Here is a 21,280-nt window from a genome sequence, read left to right as displayed (position 1 = left end):
AGTGTGTTAGGCAGAGACATTTTGGGAAGAGTAAGGGGAGAAAAGGGTATTCAACCATTCAACATATTTGTTGAACTTTTACTCTGCCAGGCTTTTAAGACACATCAATAAACAAACAGGTAGTTTCCTAATCTCTCAGAGGTTATATTCTAACAAGGAAGGACAGAAAATAAATAATGGTTATAATAGTAGGTAAGAAAGTAATAAAATTATGGGGGAAAACTAGAGCAGGGTAATGGAGTTCAGGCCTGCTGGGCACGGGGAGAGATGGGATGCTTTGCATGTGTGCTCAGTCATGTCTGACTCTTTGCAACCCCGTGGACTGTAGCCTCGGAGAAGGCAATGGCACCCCACTCCAGTACTCTTGCTTGGAAAATCCCATGGACGGAGGAGCCTGGTAGGCTGAAGTCCATGGGGTTGCTAAGAGTCAGACACGACTGAGCGACTTCACTTTCACCTTTCACTTTCATGCATTGGAGAAGGAAATGGCAACCCACTCCAGTGTTCTTGCCTGGAGAATCCCAGGGATGGCTGAGCCTGGCGGGCTGCCGCCTATGGGGTCACACAGAGTCGGACATGACTGAAGCGACTTAGCAGCAGCAGCAGCAGCAGGACTGTAGCCTAGCAGGCTCCTCTGTCCATGGGATTTTGCAGGCAAGAATACTGAAGTGGGTTGCCATTTCCTTCTCCATGGGATCTTCCCAACCCAGGGATCGAACCCATGTCTCTTGTGTCTCCTGCATTGACAGGTGGATTCTTTACCACTGAGCCACCCTGGAAGCCTGGGATGGGCAGACTGCAGCATTAAATAGAAGAGTCAGAGTAGGCCTCGTTGAGGGGATGAGATGAGCAAAGACTTGAGGAAGATGAGAGAGTTAATCAAATGGATGTTTTCAACCCAGTTAGGTTTTCTGCTTAGGGTCATCTACTGCTACTGCTAGGAGAAGGCAATGGCACTCCACTCCAGTACTCTTGCCTGGAAAATCCCATGGACAAGGGAGCCTGGTGTGCTGCAGTCCATGGGGTCGCTGGGAGTCAGACACGACTGAGTGACTGCACTTTGACTTTTCACTTTCATGCATTGGAGAAGGAAATGGCAACCTACTCCAGTGTTCTTGCCTGGAAAATCCCAGGGATGGGGGAGCCTGGTGGGCTGCTGCCTCTGGGGTCGCACAGAGTCGGACACGACTGACGCGACTTAGCAGCAGCAGCAGCAGGGTCATCTAAGGCTAATATTAAGGCACTGCCTGGGCCAGGCTATTCTCTTGAGGTTCCGGGGAAGAATCAGCTTCCAAGCTAATTTGGGTTGATGGTATTATTTAGTTCCTTTTCCTTGCTGGCCTTTCTCAACTTCTAGAGGCTACCCTTCGGAGAAGGCAGTGGCACCCCACTCCAGTACTCTTGCCTGAAGAATTCCACAGACAGAGGAGCCTGGTGGGCTGCAGTCCATGGGGTCGCTAAGAGTCAGACACGACTGAGCGATTCACTTTCACTTTTCACTTTCATGCATTGGAGAAGGAAATGGCAACCTACTCCAGTGTTCTTGCCTGGAAAATCCCAGGGATGGGGGAGCCTGGTGGGCTGCCGTCTATGGGGTCGCACAGAGTCAGACACGACTGAAGTGACTTAGCAGCAGCAGCAGCAGCAGCAGCAGCAGAGGCTAGCCTTATTCCTTGACATGATCCCCCTCCATCTTCAAGCAAGTCATGGCATATGAAATCCTTCTCATATTTGAATCTCTCTGACTGCCTCTGTGCTAACAGCTAGAGAAAAAAACCCTCTGCTTTTAAAGAGTTCATGAGATTATATTGGGCCTACTCAGGTGATCTCTCTTTTGTAAAAGTCAAGTGATTAATAAACTTAATTATATCTGCAAAATCCCTTTTATCAAGGAACATAATTGTGACTATGACATATCATGTCCCAGGGACTAGGCAGGGAAATCTGGGGGGCCATTTTGGAATCCTGCCTACCACAGATACAAAAAGAAATAGAAAACCTGAATAGACCTATATCTACTTAATAAATTAAATTTGCAATTAAAAAAAAAATCTTTCCACAAAGAAAATTCCAGGTTCAGAGGATTTCATTAATGAATTCTATCATCATTAAAGAAAAGACAGTAGTACCAACCCTGAACACACTCTCAGAAAAGAGAGGAGGAAGGGGAGTTCCCTGGTTGCCCAGTGGTTAGGACTCTGTGCTTTCACTGCCAGGGACCTGGGTTCAATCCTCTAGTCAGGGAACTAGGATTAAACAAACTTCGCAGCATGGCTAAAAAAAAGAGGAGCAAACACTTCCCAATTCATTTTATAAGACTAATTTACCTTCACGCTGTTGCTGTTTAGTTGCTCAGTCGTGTCCAACTCTTTCACGACCCCATGGACTGTATCCCGCCCGGCTCCTCTGTCTGTGGGATTCTCCAGGCAAGAATACTGGAGTGGGTAGTCATTTCCTTCTCCAGGGGATCTTCCTGACCCAGGGATCAAACCCTAGCCTCCTGTGTTGAAAGCAGATTCTATACCGCTGAGCCAATGGGGGAAGCCTGTTAACTCTTTGGTTAGGGTTTTTATGAAGGTATCATTATATCGGCATGATTACATCACTGACCACTCCTCTCCACTCCCTGAGGTCAGGAGGTGGGTCTGAAAGTTCCAGTCCTCTAATCACAGTGTTGGTTTCCTGGCAACTAGCCCCACACCCTTAGGGACTTTCCAAAAGTCATTCTATTAGCACAAACCCGGGTGTGGTGAAAACAGGCCTGCAACAAAAGACAATCATCACACATTTACCACTCTGGAACTATTTGAGGAACTGAGGACAAAAACCAAGTATTACAGCAAAAGATGCTCTTTTCATGTCTATCATTCTGGAGCTGTTTCAGAAGAAGCTGGGGATGAAGATCCAACTACTTACTTCTTATCCCATCACAACATCATATTACGTTTTGTCAGTAAAGGACACTGTAGAGAGATTATAAGAAGAAAAAAGGACTTTTGCTTTTGGGGTGACATAGGTTTGCCTGGCAGGCTCCTGCAGCATGTGTTTCTCCAGCCAGGGCAGCTTCTTCTGGTGGAGGTGGGTGTCTCCAGCCTCAGGCCCTACTGTGCTCACAGCTCCTGCAGTGTACTATGGGCAGCAGTTGCCCCAGAAATTCCCCTCCCTGCTCAAGTTTTACAGCTCAGAGAAGGCAATGGTATCCTACTCCTGTACTCTTGCCTGGAAAATCCCAGGGACGGAGGAGCCCGGTAGGCTGCAGTCCATGGGGTCGCTAAGAGTCGGACACGACTGAGAGACTTCACTTTCACTTTTCACTTTCATGCAATGGAGAAGGAAATGGCAACCCACTCCAGTATTCTTGCTTGGAGAATCCCAGGGACGGGGGAGCCTGGCGGGCTGCCATCTATGGGGTCGCACAGAGTCAGACACGACTGAAGCGACTTAGCAGCAGCAGTAGCAGTAGCAGCAGCAACCAAAAGCCTCCTTCAGTACCCTAAAGGCTTCCCAGGTGGCGCCAGTGGTAAAGAAATCGCCTGCCAATGCAGGGGACGAAGGGGACTTGAGTTTGATCCCTGGGTAGGGAAGATCCCCCGGAGAAGGAAACGGCAATCCACTCCAGTATTCTTGCCTGGAAAATCCCAGACAGAGGTCCCTCGTGGGCTACAGTCCACGGGGCCTCAAAGAGTTGGACACGACTGAGCAAGTGACACTTTCACTTTCAGTACCCTAAAGGGTAGAGTTCTAGCAAGTTCTGTGGGTGTGGCACCACAGTGACTTCTCTACCATTCAACAAGTAAAGGCATGCCTCCCCAACAAGGTCTAGATTTCACCCCTGGGGTGGGAGTGGGGCTCTTCCTTGAGTACTCCATCTTGGCCATAGGAATAGTGGTTACTGCATATGCTCTTAAGATTTCTCTTTACTTCTAAGTAATCCCTCATTACTCTACCCATGTTAAATAATTCTTCATATCAAACCTTCCCTGATCAAAGTGCTGTGTAGTTTCCCTCTCCAAATAAATACTGAAATGGCCTGGAGATAGACCCTGAAAATTGACAACTCCAGACCCACAAAAACAGGATTTGGAGATTGATTTGTTCACGCCTTTGGGCTTGAGGGAGAGGAGTGACCCCACATAAAGAAAGGCAATGCCAAAGAATGCTCAAACTACCGCACAATTGCACTCATCTCACACACTAGTAAAGTAATGCTCAAAATTCTCCAAGCCAGGCTTCAGCAGTACATGAACTGTGAACTCCCAGATGTTCAATCTGGTTTTAGAAAAGGCAGAGGAACCAGAGATCAAATTGCCAACATCCGCTGGATCATGGAAAAAGCAAGAGAGTTCCAGAAAAACATCTATTTCTGCTTTACTGACTATGCCAAAGCCTTTGACTGTGTGGATCACAATAAACTGTGGAAAATTCTGAAAGAGATGGGAATACCAGACCACCTGACCTGCCTCTTGAGAAACCTATATGCTGGTCAGGAAGCAACAGTTAGAACTGGACATGGAGCAACAGACTGGTTCCAAATAGGAAAAGGAGTACATCAAGGCTGTATATTGTCACTGTGCTTATTTAAGTTATATGCAGAGTACATCATGAGAAATGCTGGGCTGGATGAAGCACAAGCTGGAATCAAGATTGCTGGGAGAAATATCAATAACCTCAGATATGCAGATGATACCATCCTTATGGCAGAAAGTGATGAAAGTGAAAGTGGAGAGTGGAAAAGTTGGCTTAAAGCTCAACATTCAGAAAAGGAAGATCATGGCATCTGGTCCCATCACTTCATGGGAAATAGATGGGGAAACAGTGGAAACAGTGTCAGACTTTATTTTTGGGGGCTCCAAAATCACTGCAGATGGTGACTGCAGCCATGAAATTAAAAGACGCTTACTCCTTGGAAGGAAAGTTATGACCAACCTAGATAGCATATTGAAAAGCAGAGACATTACTTGGCCAACAAAGGTCCGTCTAGTCAAGGCTATGGTTTTTCCAGTGGTCATATATGGATGTGAGAGTTGGACTGTGAAGAAAGCTGAGCACGGAAGAATTGATGCTTTTGAACTGTGGTGTTGGAGAAGACTCTTGAGAGTCCCTTGGACTGCAAGGAGATCCAACCAGTCCATCCTAAAGGAGTTCAGTCCTGGGTGTTCATTGGAAGGAGTGATGCTAAAGCTGAAACTCCAGTACTTTGGCCACCTCATGCGAAGAGTTGACTCATTGGAAAAGACCCTGATGCTTGGAGGGATTGGGGGCAGGAGGAGAAGGGGACGACAGAGGATGAGATGGCTGGATGGCATCACCAACTCGATGGACATGAGTTTGGGTGAACTCCGGGAGTTGATGATGGATAGGGAGGCCTGGCGTGCTGCAATTCATGGGGTCGCAAAGAATCGGACACGACTGAGCGACTGAACTGAACTGAACTGAACTTGGGCTTGAGGCAAGTGCTCCTTGCAAATGAGAAGAAAAGATGCTAGTGATCCGTGGCACAGTGAGGCAATCACAAAGCATCAAGAAGTGCCAACTGAAGCAGTGCTTTGGAAGATCAAGTAGCTGCTGTGCCTAACCATTATACCAGTAATGATGACCATCAAACTGTGATGTTGGGTGGATTTTTCTGAGTTCGGCTGAGTGCTTACAAAGAAAAAAACTATAAGCTCAAGTCCATTAATTCTCAAATCAAAGAAAATCAAAGAGCTTGTAGGACAACCCTAAAACAAACCTCTTAAATCACAGGGCTGATATTCCTGAAAACCAAAATCATAGGATGTTGAATTACAGTGACAGTTGAATTCAGCCTCAAATTTCTCTTGTGAAAGGCAGTGATTGATAAGGAATGGGACCCTGAAACTTAGAATGGAGTTTGGACCTAGGTGAAACTGTTTGGACCTAGGTGAAATGGACAATTTTGAAGCCGCAAGCCATTTTCAACTTCCCTTACCAGTTGAGGCAGCTTGTCCTGCTATATCTGGAGAAATAAGCCTTCCTCTGCTTAAAATCCTATGATAACTTCACCTGAGGCAGATTCCTTGAAAGGGGGTGGTATTCTCTTTAAGACCTACCACAACCACTTAAACTGCCATTAAATCCATAGCTACAGGCAAATCTCAGTCTACTCTAGGTAGCTAGATACACACTTAAAACCCAGGAAGAACAGTTTATACACCAAACTGGGAGAGTGAACAGGCTAAACAGGGGAGGAACACCTTCAAATACTAAGCTAGTTAGAAGCAATGGACTAGATATATATTTGCAACATCTTCAAAACTTCAAAACTGGTGATAAGAAGTTGTAAGAAACAGAGTAAGGTATATAATATACCATTTAACTTAAAATTTATGCCTTTGATGGCTAAGTTGAAGATCTCCCTTGGTAAATGTCACATAGCACTGGAAAATGTGGGTTATTTTCAAATATCTTTTGATAGTGATTTCTACCATAATTCCACAGTGGTAAGAGAACTGACTCTGTGTAATTTCAATAACTTTAGACCATAAAATTTTTGCACCTTGTACTATGTCCCTGGATATTTTCCAGTGTTTCCTAGTTTATAGTCTATGGGAACTTGAATAGAATTTGTATCCTACTGTTGTGTGAAAACTGTATAAATCTTAATTATGTTGAATTGGTTCACAATGCTTTTCAGGTCCACTATATCCTTCTACTTCCCTGTATATTCATTCTATTAATTTTTGAGAGTTTATTATTGAAACTCCAACTAAAACTCGTAATTTATCTACTTATAAAATAATTGTAACATACAGTGGAACTTCATGTGAACTTGTTCTGTATTTTCCAAGTCTCCTGTAAATGTGTTTGATAACACACGTTTATCCTGTAAAAAGAATGATAATACTTTCATAATTAAAAAATAAAAATTAAAAAATGAATAAAATGTATACATATAAAACATTGATATATTCAATAAGAACACACAAAGAATATAGATTAAATCAATTAGAATTATTGCCACTGCTGGGCAGGGGAATGGGAGAGGGAATAAAAAGTGAAAATTAATGACAAGGGTCCTGTGTGGACTAATCAAAACAATTAAAAATTTGAGGAGTATGACTCAGGAGAGAAAGAACGAACATTGGCTTGCAGTAGGGACTTTCAGTCCTTGACAAGATGCTGGTCTAACATAAGGTGCTGCCTCCCTGCAATTCCAGCCCTAAAGATGACACACAGAAGGAAAATTGACAGATAATGTTGAAGTCATTCTGCAGCATTTTACCATGCGCCAGGCACTATTAGCTCATTTAATCATCCCAGCCAATGCTATATTAATCCCATTATACAAATGAGAAAACAAGTACAGAGAGATTAAGTAACTTGCCTAAAGTCACAGAGCTGGTAATACTGGAGCTGGAATTCTAACTCAGCCCAGATAAAACTGAGGACCACCAAGAGACTGGAAGGGGTGAGTCTGGGGTGGGGGATTGGAGGTCAGGGACAAGCGGCCTAAAATGGAAGAGGGGCACGCCAGGGACGAGAGAGGCCAGAGGAAACTTTCTGATTGTGTCCTTCTGTTCCCCCTTCTGTGTTGTTCTGGGCGAATCACGGTCTACTTTATCAGCATAGCAAGACAGAACAGTGGTGTCAAGTGTCACACAGGGCAGCACCGGAGTTGCTGGGGAGCAGGGGGTATATTACACTGGCAGGTACACAGGCCGAGTCATCTCCCACCCCCACCCACACAGAGAAACCCCAGCCCTACGTCTAGAGCTAGTAAATAAACACAAGACCCTCCAAGGCAGGAATTTGACCAAGATTTCGTTGAGGAATGTGAGTATCCCAAGAGAAAAAACCCAAAGGCAATGGCATGAGGACTTCCCGAGCACAGTACTCGTAGTGAGGCTGTGAAGAAGCCCTCAGAGCTTACAGACATGTTAATCCCCTACTCATAATCATGAGCACCAAACCAAAAACCTCCACTCTTTTGAGGCAAACCTTTACCATGGAAGAGAGTTTGACGTCGTAAAATAGAACTAAGTGACAATAACCAGCGGTCCAGTGGTTAAGACTCTGGGCTTCCACTGCAGGGGGGCGTGGGTCTGATCCTTGGTTGGGGAACTAAGATCCCACAAACTGCGCCATGTGGCCAACAAACAAGAAATGACTGTGATACCACCACCACCCCATCCACTAAAATGGTTAAAATGGAACAGATCAACAGCAGCAAATATTGGAAAGCAACCAGAACTTTCATAAACTGCTAAGGACTAAAGTGGTAGTCACCTTTGAAGAAAACTTTTTGGCAGTTTCTTAAAATCAAGCATGTATCATCTACTCTCTTACTACATCAATTCCACTGCAGGCTATTTCTCCAGAAGACGTGAAAATGTATGTCCAAAACTTGCCCAAGAATATTCATAGCAACATTATTCCTGATAGCCCCAAACTGAAAACACACCAGATGTCTATCAATATAAGGGATAAATTACACACTGGAATTTTACCCTGCAACAAAAAGGAACAAACTACTAATACAACTACATGGATGACCCTCAAACATGTTGAAAGCTAAACACAGAAGGTACACTGATGTAGGATTTAATGTATATAAAGTAGTAAATTAAGCAAATACCCTACACCAGTAGAAATCAAGTCAATGTTGCTTCTCTAGCAGGTGGGAACCTTCTGGAGGGAAACGTTCTCTCCTGATGCGCAGGTTACAGCCTATTTTTCAGGACTAATCAAACTGAGCACTTGAAATCTATGCATTTCACTGTAAATATTTCAGTTCAAAAAATATAAATACTGGGGCTTCCCTGGTGGCTCATGGTAAAGAATCCTCCTTCCAACGCAGGGCAAGTGGGTTTGTTCCCTGATCCAGGAAGATCCCACATGCAGTGGAGTAACTACGTCTGTGAGCCCCAACTACTGAGCCCACGTGCCCTAGAGCCTGTGCTCTGCAACAAGAGTTGCATCATCACAATGAGTGGCCCCCACTTGCCACAGTGAGAGAAAAGCCCGCACAGCAGCAAAGACCCACCACAGTCAAAAATATGTCAATTTTTAAAATGTAGATGCTACTCACTATTCACTGGAGATACACAAATTTAAGCCACAATGATACATTGATGGGGTACAGAGTAACCAAAACTCACACTGTTAGTGGTGACACAGCTTTGGAAAAATCATCTGGCCATTTCTTAACAAAACTTTCTGCTTTACATAATATCCAGCAATTTCTTACCTGTTTTCATCTCTAACCATGTACAGACTTGCATAAGAACACCATTCATAGGGATTTTATTTGTAATGAAAGTGAAAAGTGAAAGTGAAGTCGCTCAGTCGTGTCCGGCTCTTTGCGACCCCATGGACTGTAGCCAACCAGGTTCCTCCCTCCATGGGATTTTCCAAGTAAGAATACTGGAGTGGGGTGCCATTTCCTTCTCCAGGGGATCCTCCCGACCCAGGCTATTATTTGTAATAGCCAAAAGTATGTAAAAAAAAAAAAAATCCAGTACTCATTCATACATACACAACATGCCTGAATCTCAAAAGCATTCTGCCTAATGATAGCCTTATACAAGGACCCATATCTTGCATTTGTAAGTTCCAGAACAAGCAATTAGTCTGTATGTCTGGGGATGAAGGAAAGAATTGTTGAGGAAGGGCCACAAGGTAACACGGTGAGGTGACAGCAACGTGCTCTACCCTGAGAGTGTGTATGTCTTTACCAAATCTCATGATATGCTTTAGGTTGAAGTCCCTTCAAAATTTGTTCAGAGCTTGTTACTGTTCCTATTGTTATTGTTTTTCAGGTTGACGTGTGCAACTAAACAGAAGTTGATGGAATGACATAGATATACCTATGGCTGATTCATGTTGATGTTTCACAGACACCAACAGAATACTGCAAAACAGTTATCCTTCAATTAAAAATAACTTTAAAAAATAAAAATTGATGGGATGGATTTAAGTTTTTCTGGAACAACTGGTAGTACAGAGCTGAGGCTATTCAGGCTTCCCAGATGGCTCAATGATAAAAGAACGAGCTTGCCAATCCAAGAGACTCGGGTTCGTTTCATCACTGGATTGGGAAGATCCCCCAGGAGTAGGAAATGGCAACCCAACCCAGTATTCTTGCCTGGAAAATTCCACGCACAGATGAGCCTGGCAGGCTACAGTCCCTGGGGTCACAAGTCCAACACAACTGAGCATGCACGCACTGCCATGAACTGCCTGAGGTTATTTACAGAATGAGTGTTAGTCACTCAGTGTCCTACTCTTTGCCACCCCATGGACAGTAGCGTGTCCATGGTAGGCAAGAATACTGGAATAGGTTGCCGTGCCCTTCTCCAGGGAATTTTCTCAACCCAGGAATGGAAGAACCTGGGTCTCTTGCATTGCAGGCAGCTTCTTACCATCTGAGCCACCAGAGAGGGGGTTCGGTGATGAGTTTTCAACTGGCTATATAATCTAATCACAGTGTATTAGAAGGAGACAGCAGAGGATGAGATGGTTGGATGGCATCACCGACTCAATGGTAAGAGTTTGAATAAGCTCCAGGAGTTGATGGACAGAGAAGCCTGGCGTGCTGCAGTCCATGGGGTTGCAAAGAGCCGGACACAACTGAGTGAAATGAAATACATGTAACGGGAACCACAAATTGAAGGCTGTTGCAGTGGCCTGACTCACCTCACAAAGGCAAACCTACAAAGCCCATGCTTACAGGAAACCACATGTCAAGGTGACCTTTAACATTGTTCAATCATGTCACTTGCAGTTACTTGTAGCTGGCCAGGTTCCTCTGCCCATGGAATTCTCTGGGCAATACTAGAGTGGGTTGCCATTCTCTACTCCAGGGATCTTCCCAACCCAAGGACGGAACCCTTGTCTCTTATATTGGCTGGCAGATTCTCTAACCACTTAAGCAACCAGGCAAGCCAAGACACAATCACAATCCTCCAACTCGGCTTATGGAGAAGGCAATGGCAGCCCACTCCAGTACTCTTGCCTGGAAAATCCCATGGACGGAGGAGCCTGGAAGGCTGCAGTCCATGGGGTCGCTGAGGGTCGGAAACGAGTGAGCGACTTCACTTTCACGCACTGGAGAAGGAAATGGCAACCCACTCCAATATTCTTGCCTGGAGGATCCCAGGGACAGGGGAGCCTGGTGGGCTATGGGGTCGCAGAGTCGGACACGACTGAAGTGACTTAGCAGCTTGGCTTTATGGGTTTCCCAGGTGGTGCTAGTAAAGAATCCATCTGCCAATGCAGGAGATGAGACATGTGGGTTCAATCCCTGTGCTGGAAGATCCCCTGGAGAAGGAAATGGCAACCCACTCCAGTGTTTTTCCCTAGAGAATCCCATGGACAGAGCCTGGTGGGCTACAGTCCACAGGGTCACAAAGTCTGCCTGTATCAACTTAGCCCAACTCAGCTTTAGCGAGCTCACCTTCCCCTACAAACAGGGGCCCCACAGCCAATGATACCCTGGGAACAGTGCTTCGCTGCCTGTGAGGTACTGTACTCAACCCACCGATTGCTTTCCCTTAAAGGACAGCTGTCACTAAATTAGTTTTATCAAGTGCAAATGAACATGAGTCAGATGTACATAGAGCCAACAAACACTAATCTTGTGCTGATTTAATGACATCCCCAAGGGACTTGGTCTGAAGTGGGACTCACTGCCAAATTGAATTAACCAACTTGTTTCTCCCAGGAGCCAGCGGGAAATACTAGAAACATTACAATCTTTGGTACTTTAGCTTCCAGTTTTTTGGTGTTATTGCTCCAATTTCAGGGCAAGGATCACCTGAATTACCTCAGTGCCTACCCGAAGCTCCCTCCCCTAGGAAGCCTAGCCATAGGCTACTTCAATGACTATGTTCCCTGGCAACTGGCTGCAAGGGCGAACAGCGCCTAAGAACTAGGGTTTGGGGGTGGAGGACGTTTGCAGATCCTTAATTAAAAGCCAAAATAAAACCCTTTTTTATAATAAAGACCCCAGAGCCACAAAAAATGCACGTCAAGTTTTATTAGGTTCAAATACAAAACATTCCAAAAAGAGAAAAGCCATCTATTGTATCTAAGTACTATATTCAACTACCAGTTAAACGAAGAAAACACGTTATTCTGTTTCTTTTACAACCAGTATAAATCAAGACCAATTCTTTTCCCAACAGGAGCAGAAATAAGTCTGCTGGGTCAGTAAACTATTTGCCAAATAGCTGTCTGGTCATTAAACATTCAATTTAGTATTGGTTTTACTATGGTTAGTCTCTATGTTCTACACTATCTTCAAGATACCTAAATAAAATCTCAAGAGCCAAAAGGTCCTTGGGAGCACAGACCCAAGTAATTTCGATTACAGAATGATTGAGGAAGACAGCTATGTAAGTGCAATGGCTTTTTAAATTTGGTCAATACCCTCATGATCTGTGATTGGAAGAGCCTGTCAAAATGAGGGTTACATTTCTGCATATTTTCCACAACTGCAAACGGTAAACATGACAGTACTGATATTTACTAGGTAAACATTCAGAAGGTGAGTTGGTTCCTTCTAACCCAACAACTCAAATCTGTTTCCTTTGAGAACATTAGCTTTTACACCATTGGCTCTAATCTTCAATGCAATAAATGATAAAGCTGTAACGATTTGTTTGCAAGACATGAACTGGGGTAGGGGGTAAAGGAAGCTTACAAAACAACTATTCTTTAAAAAAAAAAAAAAAAACAAAAAAACAAAAAACAGCAAAAGCCAACCGGCCCAATTTTGTCTCCAGTTTTCAACGTGTGCTTTCGAGCATTTCAGCTGTTTCCAGTTACTTTAGTTTCCAGATATTAGTCTTCCATTTAGTTTTAAGACTAAATCTCACTTTTGGATAAACACAAGGAAATATTTTACTTGCTGAAAAATCACTTTACTGGATAAAGTTACCTCTTATGCCTTTCAGTTTTCTAATCCAACTTTCTGACAACCAGTGGTAATTAGGAAGTTCTAAGTTGCAGTTGTCCCTATGACTTTGGGCTTCCCTGGTGGCTCAGCTGGTCAAAAATCTGCCTGCAATGCGGGAGACCTGGGTTCGATCCCTGGGTTGGGAAGATCCCCTGGAGATGGCAAAGGCTACCCACTCCAGTATTCTGGCCTGGAGAATTCCACGGACTGTATAGTCCATGGGGTCACAAAGAGTTGGATAGGACTGAGCAACTTTCACGTCACTTCTATGACTTTAGCTAAAGTAAAGTCAAAGCTGAAAAAAGAAACCACAAGAACTTCCTGACTACCTCCACTTACCCATTTCCTTAATTACTCCCCTTTCTCCATCTTGTCAATTACTTATTTTAAGAAACTGCCACTCCCTAGTTAAGAGTGCTAACCAACTGGGGTTGATGCCTTCCTTAGAGCCACGGGAAACCTGGAAGGCAAAAATCTTGTCTGCACCAAACCAATTCTGATGAGTACTGCTTATGCAACTGTTGTGCCTTAAGGACAATCAGCAATTCTTCTGCTTCAACAGCTCTGTAAAATGAAAAGGTGCTATCAGGTCACAAGATATTTACTGTTTCATTCAGGAAATAACCTAGGAAGCTCAAAAAAAAAAAAAAAAAAAAACACCCCATCGGAATTCCTGTTATCATTCTACCAGTAAAACTGCTACTGAAGCTAAAGACTTAGTGGCATCTGTTATCAGTTAGTTCACCCTTTAGCCAAACTGGAAAGATAAAGTATCCTTTTTAAAAAGGCTCAGGAAACAGTTAGAACCTCATACAAGTTGTTCACATAGCAAAACGCTACACTGTATCACTCCAGCCAACACCTGGTAACAAAGGACTAGCAAGCTGTATACATGAAATACATTCAATACAGCTATGTTTGAGAAAACCTTACTCCCTTAACGTGCCAGGTGTTACAGATTTACCCTGCTAATCCTAAAATTAACCCATTACAGATAACTTGCCAATATCAAGGCATGCAACATGGCAATGCCATAGTATTTATACCTATAAAAGCCAGTGCAAAACTTACCTTAGCATTGCATTTCTCTTGTTGCCAGCTTTATCTAGTGTGAAAAAAATCAGCACTCCATGACCATCATGACCATGACCAAAATTCTCAACCTGTAAAAATTAAATAGGTAACTAGTTATCTCTCTTAAGGAAATTCTTCAAAACTTGCCTATAACTGCCCTCTTTTCCAGAAAGAAAAGGCAAGTTCAGACTTGCAGCTTAACGTATTTCGTGTTCTACTATTTCTCTTAAGTGGTGGAAGCTTCACTGGCTTGGGATGGACTGGAATGGCTTAAATGGTTAAGTTGCATGGCTTATGGATTCCCATTCTGTTCCAATGGTGCACTGCCATGTTAAATCCATAAGTTGAACGGACAAAACTTATTTGAAGGAATTAAGTGCAGTGTAAGGATTTTTAGTTGGAGGTCTTCAAGTTTACTATATTCAAGAGCATCTTTTTCAACTTCATGGCTGGACCTGGGTCATGCTGCCTCAGGTTTTGCTTTTTAAAGACCACTTGCAATAGATTTTCTCCATAGAGTGTAGTTTCACAGAACTAAAAACAAGTCAGGCATCCAACTAAATGTCAGGTTTGCAATGGCTTACAGGGGGTAAAGAGAGGGGGACCCCAAACTTAAGCCATTTCCTATATTGACTAAAAGACTAATTTGAAAAACGTTAAAACATGAAGCATGTTTAAAGGTCTTCATCAAAAATAAGATTTAAAAAATACCCCCTCCCAAGCCCCAGATCGCTACTGGTAAACAGCTGTATTAGGGCCTTTAAGTGTCACACATGCTTTAAAAAAAGAAATCCAAGTGTTGAATTTGGAGGACTTCTAATATGCTATCGAACACTTTGTTTTCCAAAAGTTTTTTTTTTTTTTAATCTAGAAAGCATTTCCATTGCCATGAGGTACAGTATGTTTCACTGTACTATGAGGAAGGTAAGTGTTCAATTTCGACTTAGACGGAAAAACTAGTTTGCTTTGCTTACCATCTTTGCTGTTTCACAGGCATTTGATGCTTTAAATCTGATGTGGAATGCTGATAGATTCACTTTTTAGAAGTCATAAGCCTTTGAGAAGTTGGAGATAACTTCATTGCTTATCTATTTTCTCCTTTGCAATCAAGCTGTTCCTTAAAAGTGAGACACTACAGAGTTGCAAAAATTTGAAACAGTAAGAGCAAGCATCGTTTGCAGCTTCATGGTTGGTTTTGGCCAAACTTTTTATTTAGTATTCTGTAGTTGCTTAACACACACTTAAATGGTCTTATTGGGGAGGGGGAAAGGGGAGGTTCTTGTAGATTCCCAAGGAAATGTCAGAAAGGCAAAATATGGCCAGCATTATCCATTTGCTTTTTTCTGGGTTTACTGGGCGAATAGCACTTTCCTTACATATATGCATCTGATCTCAGGTTTTTCATACTGAGAACATTTGAGATTTCAGTTTGAAGACACTCTGAAATCCTAAGAGTAGCATACCCCGACCACCCTCTAATAGCTAGCTTGTTTATATAGGCAGGAGGATTCATCTCTCCATTTTAGATGACTAGATATTTTGTGTAAGATAAACTGCTTGCCTCATCATTTACTGGGGAAAATCCTATAGGAAGTGGCCTTTAGGGACACTTTTACTTGGAGATTACACCACTAGTACACATGTCAAGTCTTAACACACTTAACATTTCATTTGCTTGTTGAAAGCAATGTCATAAAATCAAAGATTAAACATGTTTTACTTTCTTTCCTCACAAGAACATAAAAATTATGGAAAGGGAACTTAACAGGAAATTTAAAAAAAGTAACACAATCTTTCCTTTTAGTAGTCCTTGGGTAGTTATGATAGAACAGGTTCCACTTTTGTTTGTTTCTTTGAACAGGGATTTTGGTCCAAGTTGTTTGTTTTTAATATCTGCTTCTGCCTCCCCCTCTATCAGATCGGCTTCCTCCACGGCCACCACCTCTTGGTGCTCCGCGGCTTGAACTGCTGTAGGAATCTCGTGGAGGAGGGTACCCCCTTTCCATAGAAGGGGGAAGCCCTCTTTCTTGTCTGCCAACCCGATCACGACCACTTGAGTAGAGATCACTTCGGCTGCTTGAGTAACTGTCTCGACTTCCACCATATCCGTCACGTGAGCTGCTGTAATCATCATAGCGACTGCTTCCACCATAAGATGGCGGGGGCCCTCGTGTAGGTGGAGCACTACGTGAGTTACCTGCAGGGTCAATGGTCAGGTAATATGGCAACACTATAAATTGTATATATACAACATTTAAATCTGAATTTACAGAATTCTTGTATTAAACGTTTACTGTCTTAACTGGGAGGTTTTAAACTCTGCCATTGCTGGCCATTAACAGGGATTTGCTCATCTGCTGAGACACGGAAATGGGTGGGTTTTAATGTTTGTTTGAAAAGACTGAAGACGGTGTGTATTTCAAGAGGATATTCCAGACAGCTTGTTATTTTATAGTAGACACTCAGCCAACTTTCCAGTGATAAGTTGCAATTTTGAACTGTAGACTTTCCTTCATATTGCAATGGTAAACATTTGATCTTGTTAATAAAGTTTTTAAATTGTATTTTCACTGTTGGGGGAAAACACATAAGGCTGCCAATTTAAGCAAGCAAAATCCCCTCCAAAGCAAGCCAACAGCCTCAAAAAAAACTTAGAAAAAACAAAAGCCCCTCACAAGACTAGGAAAAGCCCAGCTGAATAAATTACCCCCTTAAAAGCAAGCAAACATCCCTTTAAAAGCAAGCACCACAACAGCCTAATAAACTGGCTCATGAACCTAAAAACTCAAGCTGGTGATAGTCAGAGACCCTCAACCAAAATCTTACCATAACTCTCATATGAATCTCTGTAGGAACCTCCACTTGGATGATCTGAATAGTCACGATCACGACCATAGCCATCTCTATCACTATATTAACAAGAAATATGTATAAGCCCCAGAACATTAGTTTTTACAGCTAAAAAAATGTTTTTACATCAAGCCATGGCAGCAAGAGCAAGTCACATACCTATAGCCTCTTGATGGATAGTCATCACGTGAACTGGAATGACCATAATCACGGTAAGTATAATCTCTTGGTGGTGGTGCATAATCTCTTGTATCACGAGAACTTGGGTAATCTCTGCTTGAATAGCTAAAGAAACAAAAGTAACTTGGTTCATACTTCTGATAAGCTCTCCTTCAACCTTAAGTATTAAGAGACAAAAGCTACTATACTTTTCTGTTACCTGTCTTTAGTAGAATATCCATCATCTCTTGGGGACAAATAAACATCTCTACGAGAGGGCAAGGGCTCCCTTCGAGGTGGACCTCCATAACTATCTCTTCCACGTGATACAGGAGCTTAAGGAGAAATCAATTTTAAAAATACAGCCAGAGCAAAGTAAAAATACAAATTTGCATTGAAGCAATGAAAAGCAGTGATTCAACCAAATATGACAATATGGATGTATATGAGGAAATCCTCTAAAATTTCTTAATTATGCCAAAATTATTTTCAATGCTCTGCATTTAACTTCATGACTTCAAGTGATCTAGATACAGTTTAAATATCATTTTTAGGATTCACCTCAATCCTTGTGTTATGATGGTAGAATAGACTGTCATATACAGAACATTTACCTCTTCCTCCCATTCCACTGCTGCTTCGAACTGGTCCTGAAGGGGCAGATCTTTTAGGAGGAGGACCCCCACTTCGTGGTGGTGGTCCTCTTTTTACCGGAAGTGGTCCCCTGGAAGAACTCATGTTAAAATTCATGGAATAGCCACCATCATCTACATTAGAACAAAAAAAATCATGTTAATACATGAAAAAGCTACAAAAGTTTTGCTTGATCAAGAACAAGACCATTTCTGTTTGGGGGGGGGAATCTTTAGTTGTTAAGTCTATATAGAGACTGTGAGACGTGTTAGTCTATATAGACACACGAGTTAGTATAGATCAGAAAAGTAGAACTGAAGGGTTCTACTGAGGGTTCAAATTACTTCAAAAAAAACCCCCAAGTTATTTAATACCTATCAAAATTTTTCTATAACTGTTTTTCCCTATAGAATGAGTTCATCTGGATAAATAATAGCTTACTGTTAATTATTTCAAGGCATTGTTAATTTAACTGAGTATGCCTTCTATATTTCCCTTAAGGAAATCACTTTGGTAGATGAATAAAATGTTCTCAATTTCAAAAGCTAAGGCCTTTAAAATAAAGATTAACCAAAGTACACACTGATGTATTACAGTTCTTAATTTATATACCAAGCCTAAATCAAACTTAAGTCATTACCCATGTGCCCTCCATGGGATGGAGGTCCCCTGGTTCCTCCACTTCCTCCTCTTCCTCCCCGAAGGCCTCTGGGAGGGCCTCTGCTTCTTGGAGGTGGAGGTGGTCCACGTCTACCACTTTCAAATGACGGTTTAGTGGCTTGTTCTACCTTGATGGCTTTTCCATCTAAGGACTAAATAATATCCATGGTTAATTAAAAGTATTTAAAAGAGAACTTGCTGATCCACTATGCACTGACACTAGTAGGTCCTTCAAAATGTTTTTACCTTTCTGTTTAGCATTCAAAGTTTTAAGATATTATTTGAACTAAAACGTTAAGTAATCGGTAAAGTTGCTAAAATTTAACAAGGTGAAACAATTACCAACTTATTAAGACAAATAACCAAAAAGCAAAGCCGAAGTATAATACAAAGTATCATACATAACATTTAAAACTGAACGATTTTTTTGTTAAGAATACACTGAGTACAAAAGGTCCTTCTGAAATTACAAGGTGCTGTAGCAGGGTCATGGAAAGGTTTATACTCAAATTCAAGAGCAGCCCTACACCAGACGTGGGTAACAATGTGCTATTTTACAGTACTAGGAAACACTGTATCCTAAAGACACTCTTACCTTTCCATTCATGTCTCTGGCTGCATCCTTAGCATCTGCTGGGCTTTCAAAGGTGACAAAAGCAAATCCTCTAGATTTGTTGGTTTCACGATCTTTCATCAAGAGAACTAAAAAGTAGTTTTCAGGGGGAAAAAAGTGTTACTCTAGTTGAAAAGGAAAAACAAAAATTAATCTGTAAAAAAGAAAGCAAGCTCAGAACTTCTTAGAGGACAAAGCACATTATCATTTCATGTGATCAATGCAATCAAAGTCATCATAGCTCACCTTTTTAATTATAATAACCCTGCATACATTTTCAGATAACTCACCTTCCACTATTCGTCCATATTTGCCAAATACTGCTTCAAGGGCTTTCTCATTGGTTTCTGTATTGAGGCCACCGATAAAGAGCTTTCCTGGGCGATCTGCCTCAACCATTTTCCCCCCCTGGTTAAAATCTGTTGGGAAAAAAAAGTTACCCTCCCTTAAAAAAAGTTCAAGTTTACCCAATGTTATGTATCATGCTTATTTTTTGTTTACTAAAATCATTAACATAATACACGGAAAGCAATTCTTAAGCCTCACCAGAAAACCTGTGTAATTAGTTTAGTGACAGTTTAATAAACTGGCTTATAAAGCCAACTTAACTAATTCCTGCATCTTTAATCCACTTTGGCAGTCTTAAGTAACTACAACACTTCAAAAAGCGCATTTTACTTTAAACACTATATTTATTGCATTTTAAAAATTCAATTGTTGTTCTTTAGTTGTTAAGTCGTGTCCAACTCTCTCACGACCCCATGGACTGTATCCCACCCGGCTTCTCTGTCCATGGGATTTTCCAGGCAAGTATACTGGAGTGGGTAGCCATTCCCTTCTCCAGGGGATCTTCCCCACCCAGGGATCAAACCCTGGGTGTTACGGGCAGATTCTTCACCGCTGAGCCACCAGGGAAGCCTTAAAAAATTCAATTATCCCATCCCAATTACCCTAGTGATTTTTAAAAACCTACTCAGTCAAGGTCACAGACCAAACGCAGGTCCCTCTGACCAATCCAAGAACTCTGGCTCCTTTCATTACGATTTCCTAATAAATCTAAGCAGCAATTTAAAGTTTTAACCAAGTTATGACTCTCCGTCAACAGCCCCTGCCCCGCTCACATTACCGACTTTTAAAAAGCGTCAGTATTATCTCATACGAAATAACGGAATGTGGAAGCGCGCCCTGTAACCCAGTACTCAAAGGCTGCAGTGGAACCCAATTAAAACCCGTCATTAAAAACCGCGTGGAAAATACAAAATGGCGACACTTGGATTGAGCCCAGAACAACCTCCCCCGGTCAAGGAGTAACTTTTGCCACCAGCGGCGCTTCAGAAAATTCAAAGGGCTTCCTCTCCAAGGCCCGCCAATGAACAAGGACCCCGCGCAAAAGTGCACGTGCCTGCCCGAGGTCAGGGCCATCCCCAGGCAGATATCGGCGGAGGAAGCGCGGTCCCTCCTCGTCCCGCTCCGGTCTAACCTCCGCCACCCCCCACCCCTGCAGGAGAAACAGCCAAACTTTCCGGGGAGGCACATTACGAAGCGCCCCCCACTCCCGCGTCGGTTTCCCGTCGACACTCCCAGCTTTGCCTAAATAGGTCGGCACCTCCGGGTTCTTAAAATGGCGCCCGCCACCCTCATCTCCAGGGAGATAATCCCAAATTGTAACGTGGCAAAAATGGACGCAAGATACAAAGTAACGAAAAGGACTCACGTACTGGAGAGGTGACGACGGTCTCAAGCTCCTGCGAGCTCGCCAACAGCGGCTTCCTAGCAGCTCGGCACGCGGGAGGGCAGCCGATCCTCAGAACGGAAGCTGTAAGGCGCTCGCACTACTGCGCAACGAGGGCGAACAAAGGAGACAGCAAACTTTATACGGCCCGGGAACGAGGCTCAAGGACCCGGATGGAGGCGGGGCTTAGAATTTGAAACGTGCAGGGAGGGGGAGCGGTTCCCAGTATCCTCACTGGCTGCCCCCGCTGTTAATCACTCTTCGCTCCTCCCTTTTTCCCGGGCCCTCGTCTCGTCAGCCGGCCCCAGTTTCTAACCGTTTTCCCAGCCCCCACCGGTGCTCCACAAACCCGCGTTTTTGCTTTCTTCTAAAATGGTTCACGGACTGCATATAATAAAGAATTCAAATTTTTTGCGTGTTCTAGTGGTCCCGGCAAGGTGCTAAACTTTACACCCATTAACTCATTTAATTCTCGAAACAACATGACGAGGGTAGAACTATGCCAGTTTTGCAGAAAGGAAAAACAAAGAAGTTTAGATAATAAAATATATTTCCCCAAAATACCTTTAACAAGAATTTTTGGTGAATGGGGAAAATTCTGATAAATGTCAGGTGGGGGAAAAAACCTGTATTAAACAGC

The 21,280-nt window shown here is 42.8% G+C and overlaps 1 protein-coding gene and 1 non-coding gene across 5 annotated transcripts; both read right to left on the bottom strand.

Annotated features, from left to right (window-relative positions):
• Window positions 1–11,980: 11,980 nt before the first annotated feature.
• On the bottom strand, window positions 11,981–20,808 carry RBMX (RNA binding motif protein X-linked). 4 transcript variants are annotated; one of them, XM_027533149.1, is made up of 11 exons: window positions 20,627–20,808; window positions 19,199–19,327; window positions 18,891–18,997; window positions 18,276–18,447; window positions 17,617–17,769; window positions 17,223–17,337; window positions 17,003–17,128; window positions 16,820–16,902; window positions 14,968–16,190; window positions 13,991–14,082; window positions 11,984–13,483 (listed from the first exon to the last, which is right to left on the bottom strand). In XM_027533149.1, the coding sequence occupies exons 2-9, from the start codon at window positions 19,305–19,307 to the stop codon at window positions 15,880–15,882; spliced, it is 1,176 nt and encodes a 391-aa protein (XP_027388950.1). In that variant the 5' UTR covers window positions 19,308–19,327; window positions 20,627–20,808; the 3' UTR covers window positions 11,984–13,483; window positions 13,991–14,082; window positions 14,968–15,879. The 4 variants fall into 4 exon arrangements, with proteins under 4 accessions (XP_027388952.1, XP_027388950.1, XP_027388949.1 ...); XM_027533151.1 differs by lacking the exon at window positions 14,968–16,190 and having other exon boundaries at window positions 11,981–13,483; XM_027533148.1 differs by having other exon boundaries at window positions 13,991–16,190.
• On the bottom strand, window positions 19,079–19,150 carry LOC113888278. Its single transcript, XR_003509914.1, has one exon. It is a non-coding gene; the product is annotated as a small nucleolar RNA SNORD61 (small nucleolar RNA).
• Window positions 20,809–21,280: the final 472 nt, after the last annotated feature.

This window comes from Bos indicus x Bos taurus, chromosome X (assembly GCF_003369695.1).
Source record: "Bos indicus x Bos taurus breed Angus x Brahman F1 hybrid chromosome X, Bos_hybrid_MaternalHap_v2.0, whole genome shotgun sequence".
In the NCBI taxonomy this organism is placed as follows: domain Eukaryota; kingdom Metazoa; phylum Chordata; class Mammalia; order Artiodactyla; family Bovidae; genus Bos; species Bos indicus x Bos taurus.
Note: the sequence above shows the minus strand (reverse complement) of the source record. Positions and strands in the feature narration are given on the sequence as shown.